At 42.0% G+C, this 27,679-nt stretch overlaps 3 protein-coding genes across 20 annotated transcripts in view; 2 read left to right on the top strand and 1 right to left on the bottom strand.

Moving 5' to 3' along the window:
* LOC136447877 (polypeptide N-acetylgalactosaminyltransferase 11-like) overlaps positions 1-2,674 on the top strand; it is a 22,374-nt gene extending 19,700 nt beyond the window's left edge. For all 5 annotated transcript variants that reach the window (XM_066446989.1, XM_066446990.1, XM_066446993.1 and 2 more), the window contains exon 14: positions 52-2,674. In XM_066446989.1, the coding sequence (XP_066303086.1) occupies positions 52-177 (126 nt within the window). In that variant the 3' untranslated portion in view covers positions 178-2,674. The remainder of the gene's footprint in view (positions 1-51) is intronic.
* Positions 1,300-11,547, bottom strand: LOC136447879 (equilibrative nucleobase transporter 1-like). Its single transcript, XM_066446994.1, has 12 exons — positions 10,972-11,547; positions 9,634-9,797; positions 8,741-8,787; positions 8,177-8,259; positions 7,586-7,678; positions 7,034-7,187; positions 6,317-6,493; positions 5,897-6,007; positions 5,492-5,603; positions 4,963-5,082; positions 4,361-4,481; positions 1,300-3,849 (listed from the first exon to the last, which is right to left on the bottom strand). The coding sequence occupies exons 1-12, from the start codon at positions 11,200-11,202 to the stop codon at positions 3,649-3,651; spliced, it is 1,614 nt and encodes a 537-aa protein (XP_066303091.1). The 5' UTR covers positions 11,203-11,547; the 3' UTR covers positions 1,300-3,648.
* An 8,446-nt stretch (positions 11,548-19,993) lies between these two features.
* The window catches only part of LOC136447334 (disintegrin and metalloproteinase domain-containing protein 11-like), a 47,661-nt gene continuing 39,975 nt past the window's right edge, over positions 19,994-27,679 (top strand). For 4 of the 14 annotated variants that reach the window (XM_066446109.1, XM_066446104.1, XM_066446107.1 and 1 more), the window contains exons 1-4: positions 19,998-20,234; positions 20,895-21,140; positions 21,888-22,042; positions 22,548-22,624. In XM_066446109.1, the coding sequence (XP_066302206.1) occupies positions 21,053-21,140; positions 21,888-22,042; positions 22,548-22,624 (320 nt within the window). In that variant the 5' untranslated portion in view covers positions 19,998-20,234; positions 20,895-21,052. Of the gene's footprint in view, positions 20,235-20,894; positions 21,141-21,887; positions 22,043-22,547; positions 22,625-27,679 lie in introns of all 14 variants that reach the window. The other 10 variants (XM_066446111.1, XM_066446112.1, XM_066446106.1 and 7 more) reach the window with 4 other exon arrangements.

The following is a 27,679-nucleotide window of genomic DNA, read 5'->3' on the forward strand; positions in this document are numbered from 1 at the left end:
ATCTATTTCCTGAACATCAGATGACAAATTTTTCTGTTCCTTAACTTCCAGAGTGGCCGACTGTACCAGCCGTCAGCAGGCATGTGTCTGGAGTTCCAGTCTTCTAGTAAAGGCTACGTCCACATGTCCATCTGTGACGACTCTCCCGTACAGCAGTGGAGATACATACTGCTATAGAACTTCATTAGGAGCCATGATGTAAGGTAACTGGCTATTCTTTTAAGAAAGTCTGTGAAAAGTTGAGAAATACATGTATGTTGTGATAGGTAAACATTTGTGGAAAATTCCATGTGGTGCTATGCTAGGAAAGATGTCATCCTTTTAAATGGGCTACAGGGAGAGCCTGAACAACCAGCGGAAATACCAGGACTGGACTCTCCAACTTAGCTGGCTGTTAGCTAATTCTAAAGAAGGAATGGCTTACACCCGTAAATATATGTATAATAATGTAATAACACTATTGAAGAGGAAAGAGATACAGTATGTAGCACTGTGCACTGCAAAATCAAATGGCCAGTAGTCATGTTTGTTGCCCAGATTGTTCTTCAATATTGTATTGTCATTTGTTCATTGTAATTCTTTTGACTTGATTGGTTGTCAGAGTAACATTTAGGCACAGTCAAAAAGTTGTCTAACTGATCTCTCCATATTGGAGTTGTATGTTTCATTCCAAGGAATCTCTTATTCTATTCAAAAAGTGTTTTCTATTCATAAGATATCTTATAGAAGACTTGCCAGTATAAATACATATGTCTTTCCTCTGTTGAATTCTTTTGTAAGCAAAGTATTTGTAGAAGTACTCATACAGACAACACAGGCACTGAGCTACCCCTCTGCTAGAAAGTTAGGTTACATGTATACAATGTATACTAAGTTGATAGCAATTTGGTTGATGTTTTGTAAAAACTAGAACATTCCCTGACCTCAGAACTGTAACATGTCATTAGAAGAGACCTGCTCCTTTCATTCAATGGCAAGAAGAACTGTAACATGTAGTTGCTTTTGCTCTTAAACATGTATATCTGTGATACTTGTGGTTTTGGAAAAAAGTCCTAGCCTGTGATAGAAATTTGCAGTGTAGAGACTGTATGCAGTACATTGGATCATGTACTAGTGGTTGTCTTCCAGTCATTAGAGCAAAACTGGCTATCTGGGCACAAACTTACACCCTGATATTGTTATTGTGTAAACCTGTGACATGTACTTCTAGAAATTAATGATTAAAATAAGTGCAATAATCAACTCACTTGGATGGTGAATTGAAGTGAAGATTAATTGATTTCTTGAATTTCGTTGAAATGTGCTTGTGAAACAAACAGGTTTATTGATATTACATCACAAGATGTAACAAAAATGATATTTACGCAGTAGACTGACATACAAAGCTTCAATAATGATAAAACACTGAAATGTATAAAGCAACATGTACATGTGCAAGTAGTTTAGTTTTAGGTAGATACATGTATTTCCATATCATTAAAAACTTTGCATCTGTCATTGTTTGAAAGCCAAGAAACAACGGTAAAGTGGTTAGTTTGATTAACTTGTACATATTGTAAATTGAAAATTTTTATGTTATGAAGGTAAGGTGTCATTTAGACCATGACAATGTAATTTGAATTGAAAGGAAGTTATTGCACAAATTAAAATCTAAGTTAACATGTACATGACATCTGTATATTTCTCTAATATTTATTCTGTCCAAACTTTTTCTTGTTTCTTTAACATTTCTTGTGCTACTTATGGCACACCAGATGGCTGTTGAAAGACAAGTCCCAACTTTTATTTTATTTTAGGTACCTCTGTTCTTATAAATGGCCACAACCATATTCCTGTACTGTTTACTTGTACATGTAGGTCACCTTAACTAACAATTCTGTAAATATTCTAAGCTTTGTAAATAGAAAAGGGCATATCTGTATACTCCTGTTGGCTTCAGGTTTAGGCCACACACATTTGGGATTATGGATCTGTCTATGCATTGATTTTAGCAGTTTTGTATGAATTAGATTTCATTCTTTTTGATAGAAGGGTAACAAGAATTTAGGGGAAAAGCTGTCATAAGTCAAAAAGATGCTGTGAGCCATTCATGAAATTACTGTAAAAGGAGAGAATATGTCATGATTGTCATTAAGTTTTGAAAATTTCACACATATATTGTAAAATGTTGTATTGTAAACAAGCTCAAAATGTCTTATTGCAAACAAGCTCAACTTGTGTTGTTTTCACCTTTGTATGAGAATTGAAATTTCCAAAGGGTGACATCTATAAAATCAAATATGTGTGGCCTGCAGGTTGATTCTCCTGTGATATAGTCTCTTAGGAGTGGAACAGAAATGCACTAGTGCCCAGGCAAATATCTGTAAAGCTCAAACAGTAACAACAGAACATTGCAGTGTGTTGATCAATGAACGACCTTAGTGAAAACTAAAAAACATAATGTTGTTTATAACATAAGACAAAATAGTATTAAAATGTGATGTTGAAATACAGATGAAAAGCTTGCAAAGTAGGATGTGGCCAAATGGACATCAAGCCAGTGAAAGTTGAAATTAATGTACAAATATCTATATTAAAGATTAGTTTAAGAGTAGGTGCTGCATTGTTATTAACAAAGGTCACTTGTGAAGTAAAGATTAAATCTTGGAGATTCTATCTTCTTGGTTGAATTTAATGTTTTGTCTATTTACAATGATTTTGTGTAAATTTATGAATCTGCCCTATGTTATAGTATTAATTGGCTAACAAAGACACTATAATGAGGTGTTCTCTTTTACACATACATTTTGTCCCTCTTTACTTTGTGTTTATCAATATGGCTTATTGAAAATGAAAGCTCTTATATGATTATTCACTGATTGAAGTATGCCCAAAATGTTAACTTATAGGCAAAACCTCTAAAAATTGACCAGATTGGGAAATAATGCTTCAGCTACAATGATTTCAAACTTAATTGTTATACAGGGTGTATTATGTGTATTGAAATACAGACAGGGCTGTAAAAATGTTTGAAATTCAAAAACGTTTGAAATTTAAACATTTGCGATGTCCCAATTTCTTTAATATGTTGTTTGTAAATAGTTGTCAAATTGTAGATGTTCCTGTGATATAACATATGATATACATAATTCTTTAAGCAAAATTGTTCATTATGTTCCCAAGGCAGTGAAACTTACTTCGAAAAGTGAACTGGCTCAAATGTCAATAAACTGAACCAAGAACGCTTGCTTTCTTTCTGCTTCTTTGCTTTAACACACGCTTTAGGCTTCTCTAGCTGGAAGTTAACCCTAGAGAAAGAATTAGTGAAGTCTAAATTGAAATGTTTAGATATGGCATCTTATTTGAAATGCTGTGTCAACACCCCTTGTCATTAACAGGAAGCTATTATAATAGTAGTTCTTGGGCAATATTTTGGTTCACAAAAACTCTGACTTTGAAGTGCCCAACATAAAAGGCCCGATACTTTCTTCACTTAGTCATCGCCTTAGCTTAACCCACCGCTCGGTGTGATATTCTTTTCTCCTGCGAACTCCACGGAAATTCTACAGCTACCTTCCATCTCCATAGAGCTACTACAGCGAGCCCCTGCAATGGGGAGGGGGGAGGGGGCTATGCCTTTCGACTCCAGGCCATGGTGCCGTTCGGAAATCATTCTTCAACTTCAGTCATTGGTGCCATTTCCTTCACCTTAATGAAAGAAACCTTGCCGAGCTTCGCCGCGGAGTCGGTGTTGCTGCTGGAGGGCGTGACCTCGGCGGTGGGGAGAACTTTGTTGTTCCTGCAGTACCGAGAGACGCTGATAGGGTGCGCGGCTGCCAGCAGGTTCATGCACAGGAGCAGGATATATACCTGGGGTGGAAAGGTGAGGAAATATGATGACAAGAAAATAACTACACTCCTTTTCTCACTTGGAGCGTGTTGAGTCAGCCATTGCGCCGGTAACGTTATCAAAGTTTAACGCTTGTGCTTACCCCAATGCGTACTGTTGTGAATAATAGCATTCATATTGTTACCATAAAGCTTCACCTAACGCTCTATGACTTACTTACTTGACTCACGCTATTTACTTACTTGACTCCTATTTAACGCTCTATGGGGCTGCCATAAGTGTATGTTCAACCACAATATGACCAGCCGCAATGAACGTTTTGTAGTAATGTGTTTATTCGAGTGATTTTGCAAATGACAGGATACTGCCCTTGGTGCTGAAAGACCGGTTAAGCCGGCACACAATGTTTTTAACGTAACATAACATCAGATTTGATCATTCTTTGTTGCAATAGAAAACAGACCATTTGCCTATTGCTCAATTTATATTCTTTGCCTCTTATCAAATTTCTCACGAAAGAAAAGTGCTTACGTAGAGCGGATTGTCGTCGTTTTGTTGGACCCACATCATCAGGGGGATCTGTAAGGTGTTGATCACGCCCATTCCGCACAGCACGCATGCGTAAAGCCGCCCGGTATATTCAGGAGGGAAGCTGGAAATACAAAGCAAAGAGAAACGATATCGATGCCTTGTTGTACTGGGTACTTTAACGTTTGTGTTACTTGCGCAGTGGGGTCGTGTGTCGCAACAACAAGGTGTTTAGCCTATATGTCTTCAGTTCGACTCCTGTCATGTCACTGATGTTGTGCCCTTGGGAAAGCTACTTTGCACACCTTTCCTTAAACCACACAGGTGTACAAAATGGGTACCTGACTTCGTTCGGTTGGGGAGGTAAAAGGCGGTGGAAGGAGGGGTTGGGCTCCGCCTTCCAATACCGTGCCCTTGACACAGTGGACAACAACCCACTGCTCCTACGGCCTCACAAAGACTATGGGACTGCCGTGACCTTTTAATTGCGCTTTAACTATTATGATTCGTGGAATTCTCTCATTTTACAGAGACATAAACTTATATCAGCGTCGTTGGTAGGGTAAAGTTGACAATGATACAACTCAACACCCACAGGTACGTACGCGTTTGCGATGAATGAAACGTTTCCGCCGTAGACGAATCCCCTGCTGATGACGACCACTAGGAACATGATGAACATGTCGGAGGTAGAGACAAGGGACAGTCCCATCACTTCCTCCACCCTGTGTGCGACCATCATTAAAAAACTTAAATCACATACCAACACCTTTAGACTGGTACCATCATTATTATGATAATCATATCGTTGTACTACAAGACTAGCATATTGTTTAAGAAAAAAATCATCCAATCAGTCTTCCTCTGAGAAATATCGTATGACTCAGAGACAAAGGGAATGAGACTGCTGATAATGCTACCCATCGACGACTTTATTGTCACGGCGTTTTCACACATTGCATCTGAAGCAGTCACAGAAAACTATATTTCTACAATTTACATTCCGTCGTTGAATGAATTCCAGATCATACATGTAAACTCCTCTTGACAACTCTTGTAGACGACACAAAGTACACAAGTATCTACAAACTGCCAAACAACATCCGCGGGTAAGATAAGAACGGGGTGTCACACCTGCGGGGTTCTATAACGGACAGAGTCAAGAAAGCATAGAGTAAGGTCGTTAGGGTCACGCAGATGGTAAAGACGGGGATAGACGCCAATTGTCGAGCCCGGGGGTTGTCACCTAGTGAGGGATAGTCGGCATGTTTGTAACGTTAATTACAGTCCCATGACACCATGATAAGCTGCAGCTTTATCTACCTTAGACCAAGAAATAATTCTTCGTTAAGCGCCATTGAATGATTACAGAAATAAACACCATCTGTATCAGTAACGTTACACATTTTCAGGCCTTTTTCTCAGCGTGATTGCTGTACATGTGTTGTTCGAAGAATGATGTACCTATCTGCTACCTCTATAAGTAGTTAAAGATACGATTGCAGACAAAGAACTTTTCAAGGAAGACTCTATCCATACCCTCCAGTCGGATGTTGAGCTTCAGTGCCCTGTCGTTCACCAGGCCTGTGATGGGATCCAGAAGCAGTCCGGCCATCATGAAGTAACCGAAGATGTTTGTCCAGAGATTAACTAAGAAATAAACAAACAAACAGACAAACAAGCAAGATTTATTACACATTGAAATCCACCCACCGTACGTTAAGTGCAAACTCAGTACATACCATCATGATCACCTTCAAAGCTTCAGAAAAATTACGATGTCGATGGCATCGTAGAGAGCATACAGTAAAGCTTGTAACAACCGGGCTTGCTTTGCTACCTCTGTGAAACTGAGGTATGGTAGTGACGTGCTGTGTGTTTCTGAGGGTCGTGTCTGTCCGTACGATAACTCGAGAATGCCCGGATAGGTTGTTTTATTTTGTCGTAATATTTCCTCACCCTTGTCGGGCTGTTGTCCGGTGAGAGTGTTGAACCAGCCGTTAGCGCTGCCGATGACGAAGTTGATGCTGAGGTTCTCCACACACATGTACATGACGTGCGACAGGAACAGGCCGGAAGTCACGATCTGACGGAATTTGGGCTTGTCGTCAGACCCGGAATACATCTCTGGTGTCTCTGAAATGTGAAGGGGAAAGTCTTGAATAGACATAGGCTGGGTTTACTCACGCGTTTTGGAGTCGACTTGGGGTCGACTCAGGACTGTGCAAGGAGAACCCTAGGCCACTCAAGTAGCGTTTTTTTAGCAGGGGAACTCCACTTGAGCAGCCCAAAGCTCCTCACACACAGTCCCGAGTCGACTCCAAAACTTGTGCGTAAATCGGGCCGTAGAGAGAAGCTGACGAAGATATCTATTCACATTTTTTTCCTCAAATTTGCTTTCTTGCCATTTTTACTGTGACTATGAGCTAGTCAGGGTGTTGTGCGAATACCTTTCAATTTAGTGAAGATTTAGCAGATCATCAAATGGTCTTTGCTGGGGTGTACCGTTTACCTTTGGTAAGATTGTTATTATGATTTGGGATGAGGATGTCGTGTATTTGGAATATGATGTGGAAAGAAAAAAACGTTTAATCTTTACAACATATTCACTACTGAAGGAAATAGCTGTAGAACATTGCATGTTTGTAATTAGGACTTGCAACAATTGTCTCGTACCGTCATCTGTTATCGCTTCCTCTTCGTTATCGTTGTTGTTTTGAAATGATTTGTTCGGAAACAGGAAGAAGGTCGGGATGAGGGACAGCATAGACAGCGCTGCCAACAGGTAGCAGAACACGTGGAACGGAAACCCCGCGTCCATGTACAGGATCTGTACAGAGGTAAAGGAAATAGATAACCATTATTTTACCGAAATCTTTGACACAATCGGTGTCGTAGCCATTGCATGTAACCAAACACATCTCTACGTCAGTAATGTCCCATTCTACGCCCCTTCCGAAAGACGGGTGCAGCCTCAACCGAGATGCCCTTTCCGGGTTTGAGGTTACTTCCAGTCATGCCAGTTGAGCTACAGGACCACCCCTTATTAGGACGCACCATGCTTCAAAAGAGGCTCGCTGAGGAGGCCATTATGACTCAGGCCGGAATTTCTCCACCAAATACTTTATTTCAAGGCTAGATTCCCACTAAGCTGATCACTTTTTAAGCACGGTTGTCGCGCATAGATGGAACGTATCACGTATATTTGTTGAGAACTCTCTTCATCACCTTCAGCAGGAGGAAGACGGCAGAAGACGAGTCGAAGGCTCCGGCAATCAGGGTGACAACAGTCGACTTTTTATCGCCGAACAGATCTCCCACCTAGCGAGAAAAGGTCGAAGTGTGTTAATCAGTTGTCGCACTTTCGTTAACGTTCGCTTTGAATGTCACCAGTCTACAGGAAATAAACGAACACCAACAGAGAATTAATAACTTTTTTATTTGCAAATTCATGCCCGCAGGTAAATTTCAAGGGTGCAAACAGTAAACAATCTGAGAAGGGTAACAATTATCTGTTCTATACATCTGACTAATATTTCTACATACATTACTGAGGAATTTGACTTCTTCTTTGGAGGCATTGGCTGATGAAAAGTCCCACGCTATCAATGATAAGTGGGTTTTGTGATTTTAGTAGAAATGTGTTTAGGTCTTCTAGATGGTTAAAGCTCTGAAATATTGTTTTAATTGTTTTGAAAAGCTTGTACAATTAGCTTTTGGGACATATTTACTACCCAACGTCTTGTCTACGTTGAGATGTTCTAGTGATACTCCAAGAAAGTTCTTGTTCTAAGCTTGTGCGTAAGGTTGTTAGCTTACCGCCATGTTAGAAAGTAGCACGCAATTCGCCCCCAACGCATAAACCAGCATGGCGGGAAGAACCAGGTGGACTAACGGCTCGTCTGTTGAGGAGACAACAACATCAAGAGTCAACAGTAACCATGACGTCATAGCGAGTGCACTCGGAACAATGTTTTGGCGGATTTCTTTGACGATCGATAGTATCAAATGTGTGCTCTCGTTGATCTTACATCAGCAGAATTGGACCTAATACTTACAGTCTGTCATACTTGTTGGTCACAGAGAAATTCAAAGCTAACAACTCCTCTATGTATAATTTTGATACTCTGAAATCAATATAAAATACATGCAGACAACCAAATACTGCAAATGTTGAGATTTTCGCGGTTTTCGTGGTGACCCTTTCGCCGTGAACTTAAAACCACCCCAAAAACTGTCCTGTCTTCCGCCCTCCTACCCCCTTGTTTCAACCGCGAACTGAGAACCACCGCGAACACGCCATGTCTCCCCACCGCGAAATTAAATCCCCGCGGACTTAAAGGCATTTACAGTAACCTACTGCCAGACATAATTATAACCGACCTGGTTGTGCCGATCCAAGTAGAGCTGCTCCTAGTGCCGCACAGAGTCTGGAAAAGGAAGGTGTAGTCATAAGTAAAACGTATAACCTCCATTTGCATTAATTTGCCGTTTTACATAAATCCGCCACTTTGAAAAAGGGGGGGGGGGGTGAGAGATCTCTAGTGTAGCACCCCCAGGTATGCACAGTTAAGATGTGCAGGAGTGCATTTTGCTGGGGGACGTTTGGTTGGAGAGCTAGATCTGTTTGGACGTATCTTTTCAGGGTCGCGGAATTTTGTACCCTGGTGGAATTATATATGTTAGTAGATGTTGATTGTTAGGACAAAAGGCTCATACCAATTTTCACAACGTAGAAGCATCGTAAGAATGGCATATAAATTTCAGTCATGATGTTTGGGGGATTGGATTTCAAAGGAATTAATGATTAGTGACTTCAATACGTTCTAAAGTTTGATGATGAATATGAAAGCTCCTTGCACTTGGCACCTAATTGCGCCATTTTACGTCACAGGAACTTGGTGCTTTTATACCCTCCGGGGATTCAGAGCCATTGATTCATGACATGACGTCAACAACACACCCAGTCACATTAATATCGATTATTTTCTACACGCTTCCATTTGATACGTCATCAGTTTACGTCATAGCACTTGATGCAGTATTGTAACTGCAAAGTGTACGTCATCACTTTACGTCATAGCACTTGATACAGCTTTGTAACTGGCAAAGTTTACATCATCAGGTTTATATACATCATAGCACTTGAAACAGTTACTCATACCCTGGTATCCAGACCTATTATAGCTCCCGAGTCTTGCGGAGAGGAGACTCGGGAGCTATAATAGAGGAGACTTGGGAGCTATGATAATTATAGGTCCAGGCTAGCAACTCACGCCCAGCACACGCGTGTCCACTTGATCCCGGCGGTGTCGAAGAGCAGGCCCGCCAGGACAGAACCAAAGGCGAACATGTTGGTCGTCAGCGTGAAGATGAGGGAGAACTGGCTGTTCTGGGCATCGCACCCGACTACGGTCGGCAAGGCCGTCCCATTGGCCCCCTGTTTCACCACAAAGAAGCAGCCCTGTCATTACATACATAGACCGAATCTCCAAGTAGACCCATTAGTGGCAATGCAGTATCAAAAGGGCAAACCAGTATCTCCGGTGTCTTTTAATACTGGTACGTTGGCCCTTTTGATACTGCCTTGCCATCGATAGATCTGCTTGGAGATTAGCGTAAACAAACAATCTTGTCTTTGTCGTGTACCTACAGAGCCATCAAATTGGAAACCAATAGATCTACTTGGAGATTTGTATGTATGTATTACTATCAACACAAAAATTTTCTACATTTCCCACAGAAGTGATCTGAGTGATGGCGTAGCGCTTCGTATGTAAACAAAGATAATGATACAAGACTACGTTATTTTGCTGTAAATACTCATAGGAACACTGTTGATAGACTAAACATAAAGTCAATGTGCAATTGATTTAAGTATGTAGGCAATGGCGTAGTCATGATCAGAACATTCAGACGTTTCAGTTGTATGGACGTACAGCAGGACTTGGATAAGGCGTGTCCATGGTTTCCTATGGCAATGAGGAAGCAAACAAATCCTCATGGATGGACCACCACCCTGTGCTTTGAAACCTTGACAACACATCTCACCTTAATACTTCTCTGTGGTAACTACGGGGCTAGTAAATGCTTTAATCCCTTATCTCACTGGACCCGCGGCACGTCGGGGCGTCGAGCTCGCTGCGACCTAAATTGGATTTGTGTTACCCTTGACTTTATAATGGGAATATGAACCAAAACGTACAAGTATGACTAGAAAGATAACAAAACATACAAAGTGTAAAAAGATTTGTTTTTTCATCGATGAAATTCAATGAGCGCGCTGTCAAATCGCTCAGTCGCAATGAGGTCGCCAACGTGCCGCGGATCCAGTGTGATAGGGGCTTAAGATAAGAAATCAAAGTCCTATTGACACTTTACGAATGAATTGGGTATTGAGTAGAATTTTATGATGAAAAGATATACACTACGGGATTTGAAATGATATGCCCCTAAAACCCTCGTTTGTGAAGAAACAATGCACTGTTATTTCCTGCCCCAAGTGTTTTGTTTAGACACGTCTTTAATGTTATATATGTATAATGCCTTACATAGGTTTTAATTGGAGGCACTGCTTTACTTTGAATCGTTGTATTTGCAGGTGAAGTTTGTACCTGTGAGGCTGTCCAGCTGTCGGTCCGATTCTCCACCAGGCTACTGACATTGTTGCCACCCACGGGCGCCGCATCACATAGGTAAGTGAAGAATCCGTCCGCCTTCAGTACGTACACTAGAGACGCCCAGCCGAAGAACACTCCGGAAAACAACAGGGTCTCGACGACTGCTATAAACAGAAGCAGGTACCGTGGGGGACCCGCTGCCTGCGCGGAACCTGCGCCCGGCATCTTGTCCTCCGAAGTGGAGGGAACGTTTTACAACTTGTTGCCGCGAAACATGCAGGTACGATCTGATGCAACCACTCCTGGGTTCTGGGGATTTACAATCTTGAATCCTATCCCAGGATGCAACTGCCGGGACCCGGGTGTCGCTGGGATACCCACAAGGAGCGACTGCTATTGGTCGAAGGATTTTTGTTGCTCATCAACAACACATCTATCAAAACACGTTCCCATGAAAACCTATGATGAGAACTTATCAGAAGAATTTCCCACACACTGGATTACCGTCAAACAATACCTCAACTGTCTTTCTGTTTATGATTTCCAAAGCCACCAGTGCAACTCATCCCTAGTAACTAATTCAACAGAGTTAGTCGCTACACTGAGAAGACAATATGAGGCGATGGCAACAACTAGATTTGCTGGCATTGTTGAAACCACTATCATAGGTTACATGTTCTGGCATTTAGCTTCAAAGCCGACCGCTTGAGTAGAGCAGGCTGCACTGATGCTACGATCCCAGTTTCAAAGCGGGGCCGGCCGGGCAGCTTGTGGGAAAGAAAAATAAAATATAAAAGACAAAAAAAAAAACACAAAACGTAAAGATATTACTCCTAACCATACATTGTGTATGTCATATTCTTGATATGCATTTTTTTATTTTTTGTTTTCGCAAACAGCCCGACCGGGCTCCGGGTTGGAAATGGGACCGTTGCATTAGCCGTCAATTCTGCGAAGACGCCAAACAAATTATGACGTTTGTATGGCCTAGTCATTCATAACACCCCAGTCGGCGACTCAACCTGAATGACTCACTCCTCTGAAATGATACTACAAAGCCGGGAAAACCGTGTGTTTGTCACTGATATGTACTCAAATGTAGGTTGACTCCACTGAGTTAGTCCTCAAACCATACCTCATCTATGTGGCACTGCCGTATCTCAGTATACCTGACTTCTTTGCCTACGATTTCACAAAGCCGCCAACTCAGAAAATGTACATGTTCAAGAAAGACAATGATAAAACTTGACATTTATATGTTAGTTTTATCAAGGAGGTGGTTTTATAACGGTAAAAAAGATTGCTGGTTTGTTGCAACAGAAGGACATGCAAAGTTGATTATACATTCATACTTGAGTGCACGTACATTGAGGACTCTTGCGGAAGTTTAGTGAATTGCAGAAATGAAGATTGATCCGTCACTTAGTCAGTATAAGAGCAATAGATATTTCCGTTACTCTCTGTCAACTTCACAAAACGGCTCATGAGGTGCAAAACATGTCAAGAATGAAATAGAGGAAGGTGCAAACCTTCAACACCATTGTAGCCACCACGCTGCATTCGGTATACACTATTTTGAGTCTTAAATCTTTTAGTCTATTATCTTGGACCATTACTTTGAGAAGAAAGTGATTTTGTTGGAGTAGCTCACCAAGCTGACTTATGCAGCCGTCAGAATTCCCAAGTTTACAGCCATGGAGTGACAAATTTCTTCTGCACAATTCTTCCATCATGGCGGCCTGTGTGTTACAACAAATCGTTTGGCCAAGATTCTCTACAAATGCAATTATTGAATCCAATATCTTTCCACAAATCGTATCATGCACTCCTTTCTTTGGTCAAAACGGCGGTCATCCATTCCTCGCCTTTCCCTGTTCATAAGGAAACAACAGTAAATATATAGCCACTGGGTGTCACTACAAAGTGTTTGCCTCAGATTCTCTACAAATTGATCCAAGATCTTTCCACAAATCGTATTATGCACTCCTGTCTTTGGTCGATCAAAACGGTAGGTTTCCATTCCTCGCTTTTCCCTGTTCACAAGGAAGCAACAGTAAATATATAGCCCCTTTGTCCGTGCGGTAAGAGTTACGGCTGCTAGGAGCCACGGGCGACTGCCGTAACAACACATAAATCCGGAGGTCAATTTTCGCCAGCCCTAAACAATCGATGAGATCAATTCATGCTTGCCCTGCACTTTATTATCAAAGGGAGGGAACGCAAGAACGCATCGCAATGTGAACGTTACTGACAAGGAAGGAGAATTGATCGCAGCGAAAAGGACCGCAGCTGCACGAAATGAAAATGTATTTCACACAAGATGCTACTGTGCAATCGTCGTAAATTAGAACTGAATTATAGAAAACTCTCATCATCACTTAGAACATATCATTTGCATACCCTTGTTACATAGTTATGATATATTTGACACAATTCTGGAATTCAAATATGTGTCTTCTTAACAAACTTTAACATCAATCAGAAATATAATATACCTGTGACCAGGTGGGGGTTTTGGGGAGTCAGTGGATCGATACACACTTCAATTTTGTGCTGCAACTTAATTGAATCGTAACCTAAAAAACAAGCCTTGATGAAGAGTGACTCGGTCCATTGGTCGTTAGTCTACTAACGCGGCAAATCGTCACTAACTAATAGGGCTGTACTTACACAACATGTCGTGTTGTCTTTTAAAAACAAAATGATCTGTAAACAAACTTATCACTGAGTGCTGTGCATGGATACGATTCCCTTATGTCAAAGAGGTTTTATGTCATGCCATATGTCATGCAACACAATGGTGTTTAAGAGTAAAATACGTCTGCATTTTTCAAGGCGATTGTTGAATGAAGAAGTCTTTTGAATTTTCTGTGCCTTTCACAATAATGATCTCTAGATCTGGTCATATACGTCTTATGCCCACGTTAGTGGCATATTTTACATGAACACACGAACTCATGCACCCGATTAATCATATTGATTATTACTCGTACAAGTTTCTTTTTCTTTCGATATTTGCACTTTCGTATATTCAAGGATTTCTTTCTCCGGTGTGACTTATGGTATCTCACTAGACCCTCGGCACGTTGGCGACCTCGCTGCGGCCGAGCGATTTGACAGCGCGCTCCATGAACTTCATCAATGAAAAACGAATCTTTTTACGCTTTTTGTGTTTTGTTGTCTTTTTAGTAATACTTGTATACTTTGCATGATATTCCCATTATACAGTCAAGGGTAACACAAATCCAATTTAGGTCGCAGCGAGGTCGCCATCGTGCTGCAGTCCAGTGAGACACCCGTTTTAGTGTCCATGGAACATAAAGTCAATGGATCAGTTAATTGTGTCAGTGGCTCTAATGTCGTTCCACTTCCAGGTAACTCTTTTTCTCTATCATATTCTAGCAACAGTGATGACCTGTGATGAAAAGTGCTGTGGGGGGGGGGGGGGGGTTCTACGAAGGCTTACTGGGTCAAATGGTGTGCGTTAAACCCCGGGTAAATCACAGTTAGTTTCCAAATATGGGCCACACCGGCCACCCGACCTACCTCGTGTGGCCCCCTGTATCGATCGAACGCCGATCAGAAAATCGATCAAGACGGGAGAGCGGCATCGATTGACGGGCATGAAATTTTCATGGGGTCTCTAATTTCGAATCAAAGGGCGGTGTGATTGTGCTTTGGCGTGCTGCAGAAGAGCATCGTTATCCTGTACTACAGTGTTGCTCTGTGGTTACTGCTTACCGCTCAAATAATACCACAGAAAAAGCTTTTCTCCGAGAATATCCCTATTTGTGTAATTATGTCTTTTCCATCGGGGTTGGAGTAGCTACGTAGGTTTGTTGATAGGCAGTGGCTGGACATTTCTCGCTGAGCTGCTTGGGCCATCCTGAGCTTCCATTTTTCTCATGAATTATGCAAGACGTTTCCACACCTAACGACGGAGCGTTGGACAATTTGCGAATTATCACAATTATGCTCTCGGCAAAATGCTGGCACCGGTAATCTTGGCAAGAAAATCGCATTAAAACGAGAAATGTGTGAGGTGCCGGCCCGTCTAACGGTAAAAATCAACAAACACCTTCTGGTACGAATAACGTTGTAGACAAGGAAAGAAAACAATGGCCTTTTGCCGAATCGATTGCAAATATTTAAGGTTAAGCTATCTTCAATACACCGACAGCATCTTGTTTGTTAAGTCTTTCGAAATCAAGTAATTGATTATTTATCCATCTAATTCTATCAATAACGTGAATGAAATCGAAGTATCCTCTCTGCGCCAATTTTAAAGATTTGCAAATCTCGTGAGCTGCAGAGTATCGCGAGAATTCACGTTATCTCAGATGATCGACTTTTTCTACCGGAGATTTTCGATACGCACACCCGAGTGTAATCGACGTGTCTATTGATTGGGACTATGACGTAATGGAAAGGCGTTGCCTGCCCAATTGGAAACGTGATCATGCATGTTATCAGATAAGTATTATCGGTAGACCTGTAAAGGATTCAGGGATCCATGCGGAACTGCCACGATGTTAAAGAGCGCGTAAAATTATCTTTATCAAATAAGACTCCAGATTTCATGAAAGAATATCTCACACAGGTCATTTCACTTGGCATGTTTAGTTTTACCAGCCTTTTCCTGACATACAACTATTTCTTGTTGTAAGGTTGTTCGTACATGTATTAACTAAGTAACTATGTTTCATCTGGGACATTACTATACCACCATAGGTTATTTTAGAGTACGGCTTTAAATGGAAATCTGATCGCTAATTTGAAACAGTTAAGATCGATCGCATTTTGAATTGTCGTTATTTCTTATGTCTGAAAATGCCGGGCACGATTGTGCAAGGGCGATACATGACCTTTCCTACGGTGAAAAGAGTATCGCTATAGGAATAGCGTTGGTTAAAGGGTTGAAACTTGCAAGATGAGTTGCCAATCTAGCATGGCAGCGACTTCTTCCAAACGGCTTGTCATGGTGACAATGGCTGCTCTATTTTCACAACTCGTTTAGTTTAGACCTATAGGTCATGTCGGTGGATAAGAGAACGCTTTTATCACATGACAAGGTTTCAATCTCTAAAAGCTTTTCTAGATTAAAAAATACACAGAAACTGATATTCCTTTTGAAATCATCCGACCCACTCATCATTGAAAGTGTGGGACTTTCTATTTTCCACTGCTTTCAAAGAAGAAATCAAACTCCGCATTAGTACCGTAGATATAGAAACTTATTGTAGACTAGCAATTTAGTACGATCTTGTGTCACATGTATGCCTTATGTTTTACATTATGTTTGTACTTCAACATGTCAACATGCAATTAGCCTACGGGCATGAATTTGCAATAAACTTATGATATCAAGGATTCCCATCTACCTGTAGGGTCTTTAACATGTTTTACTGATATCGCTGTCACAGATGGTCTGAGTTTAGCCACAATGCCACTGGGCCCTTCTGCACTTCTAAACACATAAAAGAAAGCATGACATATTTTGCTGTCGAAAGTTATTGCACAGAGGGGCAATTCCCAATCTTTGCGTCATAAGCATAGTAAATCCTTCTTAGATTAGCAGAGACTGGCGCATCCACTTACCCGAAAATCAATCTACCATGGATAATGCCGTAAAGTTTGTTTGAGGACACGTCAAGGGGACAAATGTGTCCACCGTAATGAAAAGGACAACGGGAGGATCCATTCTCTGTCACCTGACGTCTTACTGGCAGTGTTTCATATAATGCTGTACATATCATTCTTTCTTATGGCATAGAAACGGCATCAAAGGAGGATTCATTGCGCTATCGTTTCCAAGACAGTACAGCCTAAGAAAATAATGAAGAATTTGAAGACTGCCTGTGGTATCACGCTTGAATACTCCATTTTCATTATGGATAAAATGGCCTGCCCTTATCACATGAAAGCCAGTGAAAGAGAAGAATTATGTGGATTACTCTATATTCAATTCTTCTTCCTTCCATTGTAAACCTTTATCCAAGGGCCCTCATCTAATGCACACGAGGTTCAATCTAATGAAAATTTAAAGGCTTGACATACATGTTTTCAACACAGAATGGAGGACTGATAGAGTGCAAAGTGACATACATAACGAGCAGTAGAGACAGGATAACTGCATACGACATGCCTTTTTGAGTAAGGAACGGGGGATACATCACAGTATAACGTGTGGCGTCCATCATAAAACGTCCCTAGAATTCGCACCATGCAGCGTCGCATGCTGTCCCGCCTCCTTGTTTTATTGGCCCCACGTCAGACGTTTATATGGGGGATGACTAAATGTAATCTTGTGGTCTCACGTCCTAATCTCTATAAAGACACTCCTGTTGGCAGTAAACCGAGTTCCGAGATGACAAACTAGTCGTGATTTGCGACTCCACCAGATGAGCCAGGAGAATGGAAACTTTAGTATCATCTGCCAATCTTCAAATCCAGCCCCGCTGGGGACCACTGATTTGGATTCTGAATGGGATCCGGCACGAAAGAAGCAAAGTAAAGAGTCTGTTATCAGAAAGACATTTACATATCATATACAAATGTGGGGTTGTCATTGGACGAAAATATCCATGCGCGTATATAGAACAATGGCATCATTTCCTTGATTGAGGGGGAGGAAGTAGTAACATGTGGATGGTAACAACTTTGCAGTATAAGAATTTCTCCAGTGAAGCCAAGAGCAATTAATCAAACAGTAAATCAAATAAGCCTGGCCCAAAGATATAATTAAACGGAAGCTACCGCCTGAAAGAACTTAGAATCGACCAGTGGGTAATCTCGGACTGAAATCCGTTAAACTGATTAGAAGATGACGGCCCATATATGGTAAGTTTACCTTTGATTGCATTTAAACTTCAATGCCAAATCTGATAATCTCACCAAGATCTTCATTCGTAGCATTTGCTTCTCCGTATCAAGTGACTATTGGATAGTCATTAACCTGAAACGTTTATTTGAAATGTACCTATAAAATCTTTGCATTGCATTTCCTTGTATTTTCTATTTGATTACTAGTTTATTGAATGTAAGCGGACTCCATGAAGAATAGTGTAAAATTTGTGAAAATTCAATACTAATGGAGATCTGAATAAACAAACAAACAAAAAACAAACAATTGATATGATTCTCTCCATCAGTACAGATCTTGCTATCTTCATCGCCATCTGATATCTACAGTGGAAGCCTCGTAGTTTGTCCGATTTTATATCTGGGTTCGCCTATTCCTCCAATACCAGCATAACCCTAGTTCCCCAGATGGTTGGGGCTAATTTTCCGGGCACAGCGTTAATCGACTTTAGCCATTGAACACGTGTGACGTCGTTGTGACAGGATCAGGTGGACGACTGGTATATTTCCCGCCACACAATGAAGTGTCAGCCAGTGTTCCGTGTTGGGTCTTAATCCGAACTATTTACCACGAACGCCGCTTCTCCTCTTCGGGGCCTCTATCGCTGGCCCAGCGGCAGCTATTGGACGGAGGCGGGTTCGGTAATTTGTCTTGAACGCAAAATCAATGTGCGCCATTGTCGGTCGGCAAGGTGCTCAATTTGGGCGATGTCAATACACCTGTAGTCACGTGAGCTAGGCGGCGATATCAGATAAAAGAACACTTCTATTGTGAAAATAGTGCATTATCGTTTGCCCTTTTTTTTAGAATTCTACGCCACCCCTGTTCAATCACAACGTTTAGAGACCTGGCATACATAAAGCCCAAAATCGCCGATAAATGTGGCGTCTGCGCACGATTAGCCAAAGGCAAACGACTACCGAACACGATCGCACTACATTACGGGGCTCCGGTAAGGGTTCCGCGGCCTGGCGCTCTCCCGGGGCCCGGTCCCCGATACCGCCCCATGGACAATGTCAGGAATACCAACAGAATGGATAACCAATGCCAAACGACAGTGGATGACATTAGCAATGTAAGAAGCAGTTAGTATCCCTCTCGGACTGGGCTTTGCGCCTGGTGTTAGCGGGATGAACTGCATCCCTCCCCAGACGGCTATGAATATTTCAGACGGCCGGGCCGTATATGGTAGCCCTCCGCCCTTCAGCATCGGGCATGGCCTAATGCATGCTTAATTGCCCTGCGCACAGAACACGTATTGGAGCAGGCGGGAGGATTAATTATTGATCAACTCTAATGCAGGACACCCTGTTCTTGTCGCAAATCGCCTCAGCTCTTCTGGATATATTCTCACACGAGGTAAAGGAAAACACTCTCAGTTCTACCTTATTAGCTTCTTACATCTTACGGTATGAAAATAAATTGTCTCTGAGGCAGGATATACTAGCTATGGACTGTAGTGGGAAAGTTCGGATATGCCATCCCAAATCCCTACCATCAACATGCAAAACTGCAACAATATTAATTTCTGATATTCATTTCTACCTTGGAGCCCACTTATCCTTGATTACCGCTTAACTTGTCCCCAGAGACCAAAAAGCCAATTACGTCCAAGATCAGATTTCGATATGGGAACAAAAAGCTCTTCTCTGGGGCCTAACAGCCCTACTCTCCGAGTGATCTTTGACCTCGTTGTTCTATTACCTCATTCAAGAGTGACTCACTGCCGTGACCCGCTATTGTACTCACGCTTACCCCATTCTCGCATGGTCACGGGAACAGAAACGTCACGTCATGTTTCATTTCCTGTGCAACATTGACCTCTGCACTTGACAATCGGCCTCCGCATTGAAATTATTCTGTTCAAAGCATTAGGGAGATAATTAATCTAACAACAAAACTGTGGAGATGGTCAGTTTTATATTATCGAATGTTTACTTGAATGGGCACTTTGAAGTTAACATAACACAGAACGTGCTTTGTCCCTTTCCTCACCTTAAACCTACAATATTGTACTATTGTGGCTGTACAAAATGATACTATTGAAAGGTCCAGTATGCCAGTGCACACCCCAAGAGTACTTCCATCGAGTGACACACCGACCGAAAATCGCGTGATATTTGTTATTGCGCATGTGCAGGCTCCCCCTGTGCCTATCCAGCTCATTGAGCATTCCCTTCAATCCCCGAACCTTCGCCCAGATTTGCATCAGTCGCGCTGCCGCCGGTATGAAAAATTTATGCAGGCCAGATTTCCGTGTGTCAGGAAGAGGGGGCCAGGGAGTGCGAAATGACACGTTTTCTCCCCCTGCCGACAGGTGCCAAGTACGGTGAACTGTTTACAGCCGTTCGGTCTTTTCCTTTTGGATGCACCGCGCCGGGATTTCTCCATAGAGGTAAGAGACAGCTTCCTTCTTTCATCCCCGATGATGACACATCTGACCTGACGTTGCGTGCATGCTAAGATGTGCAGGAGACGTTTAGGGCTAGGCCTAGGGCTGTGGTTGGCACAAAGGGGGAGGGAGGGAGGCTGGCAGGTAACGACAGCAGCAACGGTCTGCTGACAGATGATGGCGACTCAGGGAACTGTGATGGAATTTGCCAAAAATAGACACTCGTTTACCGTGCTCAGTTATACTTGAACCTGCAGTCGATATCAAGGCTGTCGCTTAAGTACATTCGACTTGATACGGAAAGCTAATGCTGTGGCCGGCGAGTGGAATTAGCATTTAATGGATTGTCGTGATCTTGGAATTTCGATATGTAGACACGTAGTCTGGTGGAAATAAAGGTGTGTTAGAAATGTGTAATCGAGAGGACATCGCTGTGTAACGGCGCTAAGAATTCACCCACCGGCCGGCCCCCGCACCATCCACCCTGCACCGATCCCGAATGATAATTGCCGGCTGATCGATACTGAATATATTCAAAATTGATTTGGCGTCACCGCGCTGCATTCCAATGCCGGGCTGCGTCGCGGTGGAACGCGAACCTTGGCGTAAGCCAGCCTTCCCTTCATGCACCTCTGCTGCCCGTGCCTGCCTTCCCCGCTGCAGGTTCTCAGGACTGGGAGGCGCAGAAACTCGGGACTTTCCGTGCCTGTCCCTGGTGCTGAAACGGCGGCTGTTGTGACGACGGAGGGCAGGCTTGGAAAGTGTGCTCAGGCAGAGACAGTGGCGGCGGTAGCGCCCGGAAAGGATGCGCAGCGGGAAAGATGGTTAGTGGTGTGAGCGCAGAGCTGGGGCTGCTGATCTTTACTGTTGCTCACTGTTGCCTGGGAGGTCACATCCCCTCAAAAACAGGTACAGACCACACATTACAATCTTCTTACATCATTGCATAAGACTTTACATGTTAGGCAAAATGTCATGTCTCTACTTTAGCGCATTGGGCCTCCCCACTTGACAAGTACCTGCGATGGGCCCCATACCCAATATTAAGATTCAATTACCAGTCTTACGCTTCTCTTTTTCAGGGCATTGTTCAAACTTGAGAGGAAATCGTTTACACTATTGTACACTCGGGGTGCCCCTCAGATACACGTTTCTTTGCCTAATTTGGCTGCAAGTACCGGATATTAGCAGATAACCCTGATGAGAGGGGTCCCATCGTTCTATAACGTAGATTGACTCGTGCAGTGATTTGCATAAATAACATGCTCTTCCGTTTTCAAGACTTGTTGGAGAGGACAATAAATACTGCATAACATCGTGATTAGTTGCTTACCCTGAGATCGTGCAGCATGTAGTAGCATTTTGATTAATACACTTATCGATGGTATGCAATGGGAACAAGAGGCCACTATGGGTTTTTCATTTAGTTCTGTTTCTGTCAAGAAACGTTGATTCATAATTTTTTTTTTTCAACCTAAAGGCACTTCTTCATCTTAAAGTATCATATCAGCAACTTTCTTCAATACCATGTATCATGGGCCCCTTGTAATTTATTGGAACCTCCTGGACCGTTTCTGTAGCCTGTCACTGGACAACTATGAAAGCGTTGGTACCATGAACGGTCGATATAACCCTATAATATCTGCCTCATCACAGACCACTCGTCGGGGCCTTCCGAGCTTCGGGAATACAGAATAAAGAGAGACAACCAGACGGATTCTACGGTGCCCCTTCGACTGCGGACAAATAACGACACTGAACCCGCGGAGCATTTATCGACCAGATTGAAAGACCAATACAGAAATGATCGCGTAAGGCACTATTTTTGTTCTACCGTTGGTGGTGTGATTGATTCTCGTTGCGCGGTGAACAGGGGCAGGGGCCCCTTGCTCCTACACTCGCACCCTTTAAGATTACTCATCGATTTTCACTTTGATTCCCGAAATGAAGCTAACTGTTTGTGCAGATCATGTTCTTTTGTGGCTTAACACTTGGAAGCATATCTGATGTGCTCCTTTAGTGGTTACGTAGATAAAAGAATAGCCATTAACCTCAACATCTTCGTTATGTTAAACAGTCGTGAAATCAGGTAGGATTGCCAAACGGCAACATTGTTTCTAAGAGAAGTTGTCTTTTCAATAATGGTGTAATCAGACTGTCAGGAATGTTCTAAATAGAATCACAAGGCAACAGGATAATGGTTTATCAATTTTCCCACTAAGTAATAAACAAACAGCCTTTTGACAGATATCAATAAAATTTGGACAATGTAAACGTGTTGACCAAGTTGGTGACATTTTTTCTCTCTCTCTACAGTTGTTACATACGTCTCGTACAAGCTTCCTTGTGCCGGCCTTTGGAAGACAGTTCGTCTTGGACTTGGAGCTAAACCAGTAAGTGGGCCTCCCTACATTAATAATGCATTACACGGAGCGGACAGCTAGCCCGATATCTGCGCGTCAGCATAGAATGGCGATGGAAGTACACAGTCGATGGCGTCTCTTGGAACCTTAATTCCCGTACTGAAGTGGCTGTTAGCTTCTCGTACAAATCTTCCTGTCATCTGCAGACAGAATCAGACCTCTTCCAGAAGAGATTCTGAGGGAAGGAGGAAGTACCATAGTCTTGATGAATATTGAGCTTTAAGGGTTTCCTCTGCCCTAGTCTGTCTTCTTAGAATGTATGACATCTAGAGTAAGTAACCACATGTCAGACTGTAACTGACGATTGAGCTTTGTTGATATGCTTTTAGTATTGTGGCAACCACCTACATTATTGCTCAAGAATTTGAGTATTCAGTTCAAAGAACACCGACATTTAGGTTATGCAATGATACTAAAAATCAGCAAATCGTAAATCTTCTTACAAAATATACATAAGTATAAACTTGTTTTTTTGTGTGACTTGAGATCAATTCTACTCACCTTCGTACCACAACCACTTAGCTGTGATAGTTCCTCAATCTCTCCCTGTGAGAGGCCGGATGGTCTTTAGCTCACAGGGAATGTCAAGTGTGGTCCATTTACTCCATTACGTTGGGTTAAATGGTTTATCTGTGACTTTGACTGTGTGAGCAGACGGTAATCAGGCCCGAGATATCTGCTGTAATGTTCACAAATGTTGATGGATGCTTTGTCCAGATGCCGGTATCATCCCCTGTAGTGAGAAGCCAAGTCCATTGGCGCCGGGGCTGATTCAATTAATCCTTATCTAGTGACGTGTATTAAGAAGATTGGTTGATGATATCGAAATGAGAGCAGGGGTAGGCAGCTACCCAGTGCGATATGCCGTTTGAAACATCCCATGGACATTGAGAATTAGACAGGCGTCTAGCGGTTTGTAGTTAAGTGATACACGTTCACGTGCTTAAGAGATGTTGTTCCTTCCTTATGCTCTGTGGGAACATGTTGAACTTTCCAGGGGTTGGGGATATGATTGATGCTCCACTGTTCATCCAAGGGGCGTGTCCAATTGATAGTTTCTCTGCCTTGTGATTTAGAGAATAGAGACTAGTGAATTAAACAAAGTTTTCAACCTTGGATACTCAAAAGCTTCTTTTGGTGCACTCAACCAATTAACAGAAAATGATTAACAAATATGAAGGCAACGTGTTACATGATACAAAAGCATTCAGAAATTCTCGTAAGGCGAGTTGATATTTATAGTCAAAACGTGTGTATAAAAAGATTTTCCAAACGGGAAGCTAGTAAATGATATCATTGTGGTTACGTCAAGGGAATGTTCTGGAATGCTGATGCCCGGCCTTGGGGACTCCTGGGTGTTGCAGGAACGTTGGTAGGAACTCATGGCTGCTAATTGATTGTGGTACAAATGTTTACCAGAACGCCACGGATGTCCTAATGAAATAATGATGATACCAATAAGGCCATGTGAATATTGCTATGCTTTAATCATGGATGAGAAACCTTGTGAGTTTCAGCAAAATCCGAACACTTTGAAGGGCTGTCCTTTTAACGGATGTGGTTTGAATCCGAGGCTATCATTGTCACACTAATCTCTTAATCTTGATGATATGGGTATTTTCACATACCTCAGGTATGAATCTATTTACCTTCTAGGGAATCCTTTTCATTGCATAAAGTTTCAGACCTTTAGCTTCTATTCCCCAAAGTACCAGTGAAGACGTTTGACTATGTGTGTGCCTAGCCCCATTGGGGTGCCCCAGCCCGTCGGCATCAGTATGCGAGCGAGCCGGCCACGTCTATTTCTTGGCGATTACAATGCGTTTTTCCGCGCCCCAGGGACCCGGCTGACGTTTTTATACGTTATAAATCAAAGACCCGCTCGATTGTTCTCACGGACGTGAGGAGATGCCTGACGAACGGTTCGCTGTGCCTCGTCATTAAGGAAGAAACCGTGTTTTCTCTCTCTTACCCTACTGGTGGGTAATAGGAAATTGGAGATAATTGCTTTTAAGTGCCACTTAAAACGTGGGATCTCATTTTCAGATTACAAGATTATGTCTTGATTTTCCAACCCCTACGATTAGCCTCACTACCTGTCGAAAATTAGTAAGGTCTCAAAGCTAAACGTTCGCGATTTAAACGCATTACCAGTGATGTCAATTGCAAAGAAATAAATAAAAGCAGTAGATTGTCTATCATACTGCTGGATATGGTAATGAACATTATTCAGTGTGTACAAGTGTATTTCTTGTTAGTTGCTGGGTCTCCACCTGACCAAACTATCACCAAACTAACAATGGACAGTGAGATCTTTCATCATGGCTTTTCCTTAACCATTAATTGTAACGTTAATGTGTTGTCTTAGACTTCGGAAATAAAACATAAAACGTATAGATCACTTTCATTTAGGCTGAACATATTTCATCAAAATGGTGGAGAGTAGTGGAGCGCAGAGCTCTTTGTATCGACCCCATGCTTGTGTGATCTTAAAACATTTAGTACAAAATGAGGAATGCAAAGACGTGGAACAAAAAGGGCAGAATAGAAACTTGGTAGATTGACTGTGACTGATATTCCCAGCATGCATTGTCTGTCAATTGAATAAAACTCGTTCCCAGGATATGGTTCCCAGGGAAGGGGGTTAGGCGTTTGAAGGTATGAAGTTGTCAGGGTAAATTGCTCTTGTTTTTCACAACAGAAATCATGCTCGTGCGGGAATGACGGTCTATAATATCATGACTATTACAATATTTACTAATCTTGACCGTGGCCGTAGTTGTGAAATCATGGTTGCTATCACAGACCTTCTCCTGTGTCAGAGCTAAGACGGTCGAATTTTCACTTCACCAAACAGGAGTCTCTCTCTCTCTCACTCACTCTCTCTCTTTCTCTCCGTCCCTCCTTCTTTCTCTTTGTGTATATGTGCGTGTTTCTGCGATTCATAATGCAATGGTGCCATACATAGTTCATAGTACTGCTATTTTGGCCTGTGGAACTGGACGGGTCGCAAATCAGTATAGAGAATGGGTTGAAGTCTGCCTTTCTGATTGCCTTGTTATGTTTTAGATGTCTGTGGTATAGAAAGTGCATGATGTTTTAATACTTCTCCTAGACACAATCACTAAGGAAAAATACATACATGAGCACATCTTAATGGTTGGTAATATACATGCATGTAAAGGCTATCTTAAATTGCCTTGGGAATGTTTGCCCTTAAAATTTGCACTTTTATACTCCAGAGCATTATCACAAAAGTCCATACAATTGCCTTCTTTAACGATAATTAAGTCAACCACATATGCTTAGGTCCCATTTCCAAAGCGGGGCCCGGTCGGGCAGCTTGCGGAAGTGACAAATATTATATAAAAGACAACAAACGACACAAAACGCAAGAAAATTACTTCTGACTAGAAATTGTGTATTGTTTGATATGCATATTTAATTTTTCGTATTTGCAAACACCCCGCCCCGGGCCCCGGCTTGTAAATGTGACCCTAGCAATACAGAGGCAGAGCAACATTCAAAAACAGAGAAAAAGAAGGCCATGCTGTCTTATAAGGGACTAACTAGTGTCGTTAATCCCATTTGTGAGTCGCATTCTGATGCTCGGCACTGATAATCTTTTCCCAGCATGTATTATTCAGCGTGGTATGGAAACAGCCTGTCTGTGCCAATTAGCATAAATGGCACAGGGGCCTATTCCTCGCAGAGCCTGCCGAAATCTGATTTTTTTAAAATCCAGACTCAAGTAAAAAAGATGTTGTAAAATTTATCATTACTGATAGACATGCACTGATTATGAATTGATTGGCAGCGCTTTTGCTTTTACGATTATAGGAATGTGGTTTTTAATCATACAAGGTATAATTGATGACAAGTTCTTGCCGACGTTGCTTGCTATGAAAATAAACAGTAGACAAGGTCCGTAACTACCAAAATTGAGCACCTCTAGAGAAGAGAGAACCTACCCCCGGCCTCCTATTCCGAACGTAGGTCGATATCGGTTATATCTCCGTCACGTGACCCACCGTATCGGTTTCCAATTTTGTTCCCCGAGCTAAATCAATTTCAACGCGCGGAGGTGAATACCAAATTATAATATTTTCCGTGCCTTGGCCCCATCGCTCTCGCTTTTGTAAGGGTGATGTCACCAAGCGAGGTCGGGTAAAGCTAATCTTCACCTATCTTAAGTATTCAGATTTATCTTCCTTCAAATGACGTTTGTAATTCCAAGCGCGTGTGTGTTTGCATTTACTAACAAATTCAGACGATGATACACTATAAAAACTGGGGCGGCATAAGTTGATTGACGATACGTTCACTATCTTAAGTCGTGTTTTATAATGATAGAAAGATCTGTACAAAGACAAATGGCTAGAGATCTGCACGAAGACAACTAGCTAAATAATTTTTTCTTTTCAAAATCTATGAGTAGGATAAGCCGAATACCTACGCCTTTATACGGGCCTCTCCTTATTAAGGTACGATGAGAAAATGAAATTGGACCAACTATGATCAAAACATTAAGTTGCAAATAAGTTAACAAGCATAGCAGCCAGAAACGTAAACTAACGGCAATTAACGCAATAATCATATTTGCAAAGAATACAGAATAAAGGTATGTGGTACTTAATTCCCTTATGCTGGAGATTATTGCTTTAATATCTGTGTTTTACTCTTTATTCTATAAGAATAGACATATCGATGTTTTCTATTGGGATGGATGGCATTAGAGAGAATGCGCTGTGAATGTGATGCATCTCTCGCAGGTGCCTTTTATCGATATTTACGTTCCCCTTACACTTTGCAGCTGTGTTTCGCACGATTTCATCCGTAACAATTTACAGCAAAACGGGCAGACTCTGCGCCAAGACTGGCCCATTGATAAAGGTCGGGGGACTTGAGGAGGTGTTTCCTAAGTGGCAAGATAGTGGGTGGGAAGAATTTTGTTTCAATCTTATTCTGATCTTTGTTGGAAATGGCTTCACATCTATAGGCTTACAGAAAGGGAGACGAAAATTT

This window comes from Branchiostoma lanceolatum, chromosome 13 (assembly GCF_035083965.1).
Source record: "Branchiostoma lanceolatum isolate klBraLanc5 chromosome 13, klBraLanc5.hap2, whole genome shotgun sequence".
Classification (NCBI taxonomy): Eukaryota; Metazoa; Chordata; class Leptocardii; order Amphioxiformes; family Branchiostomatidae; genus Branchiostoma; species Branchiostoma lanceolatum.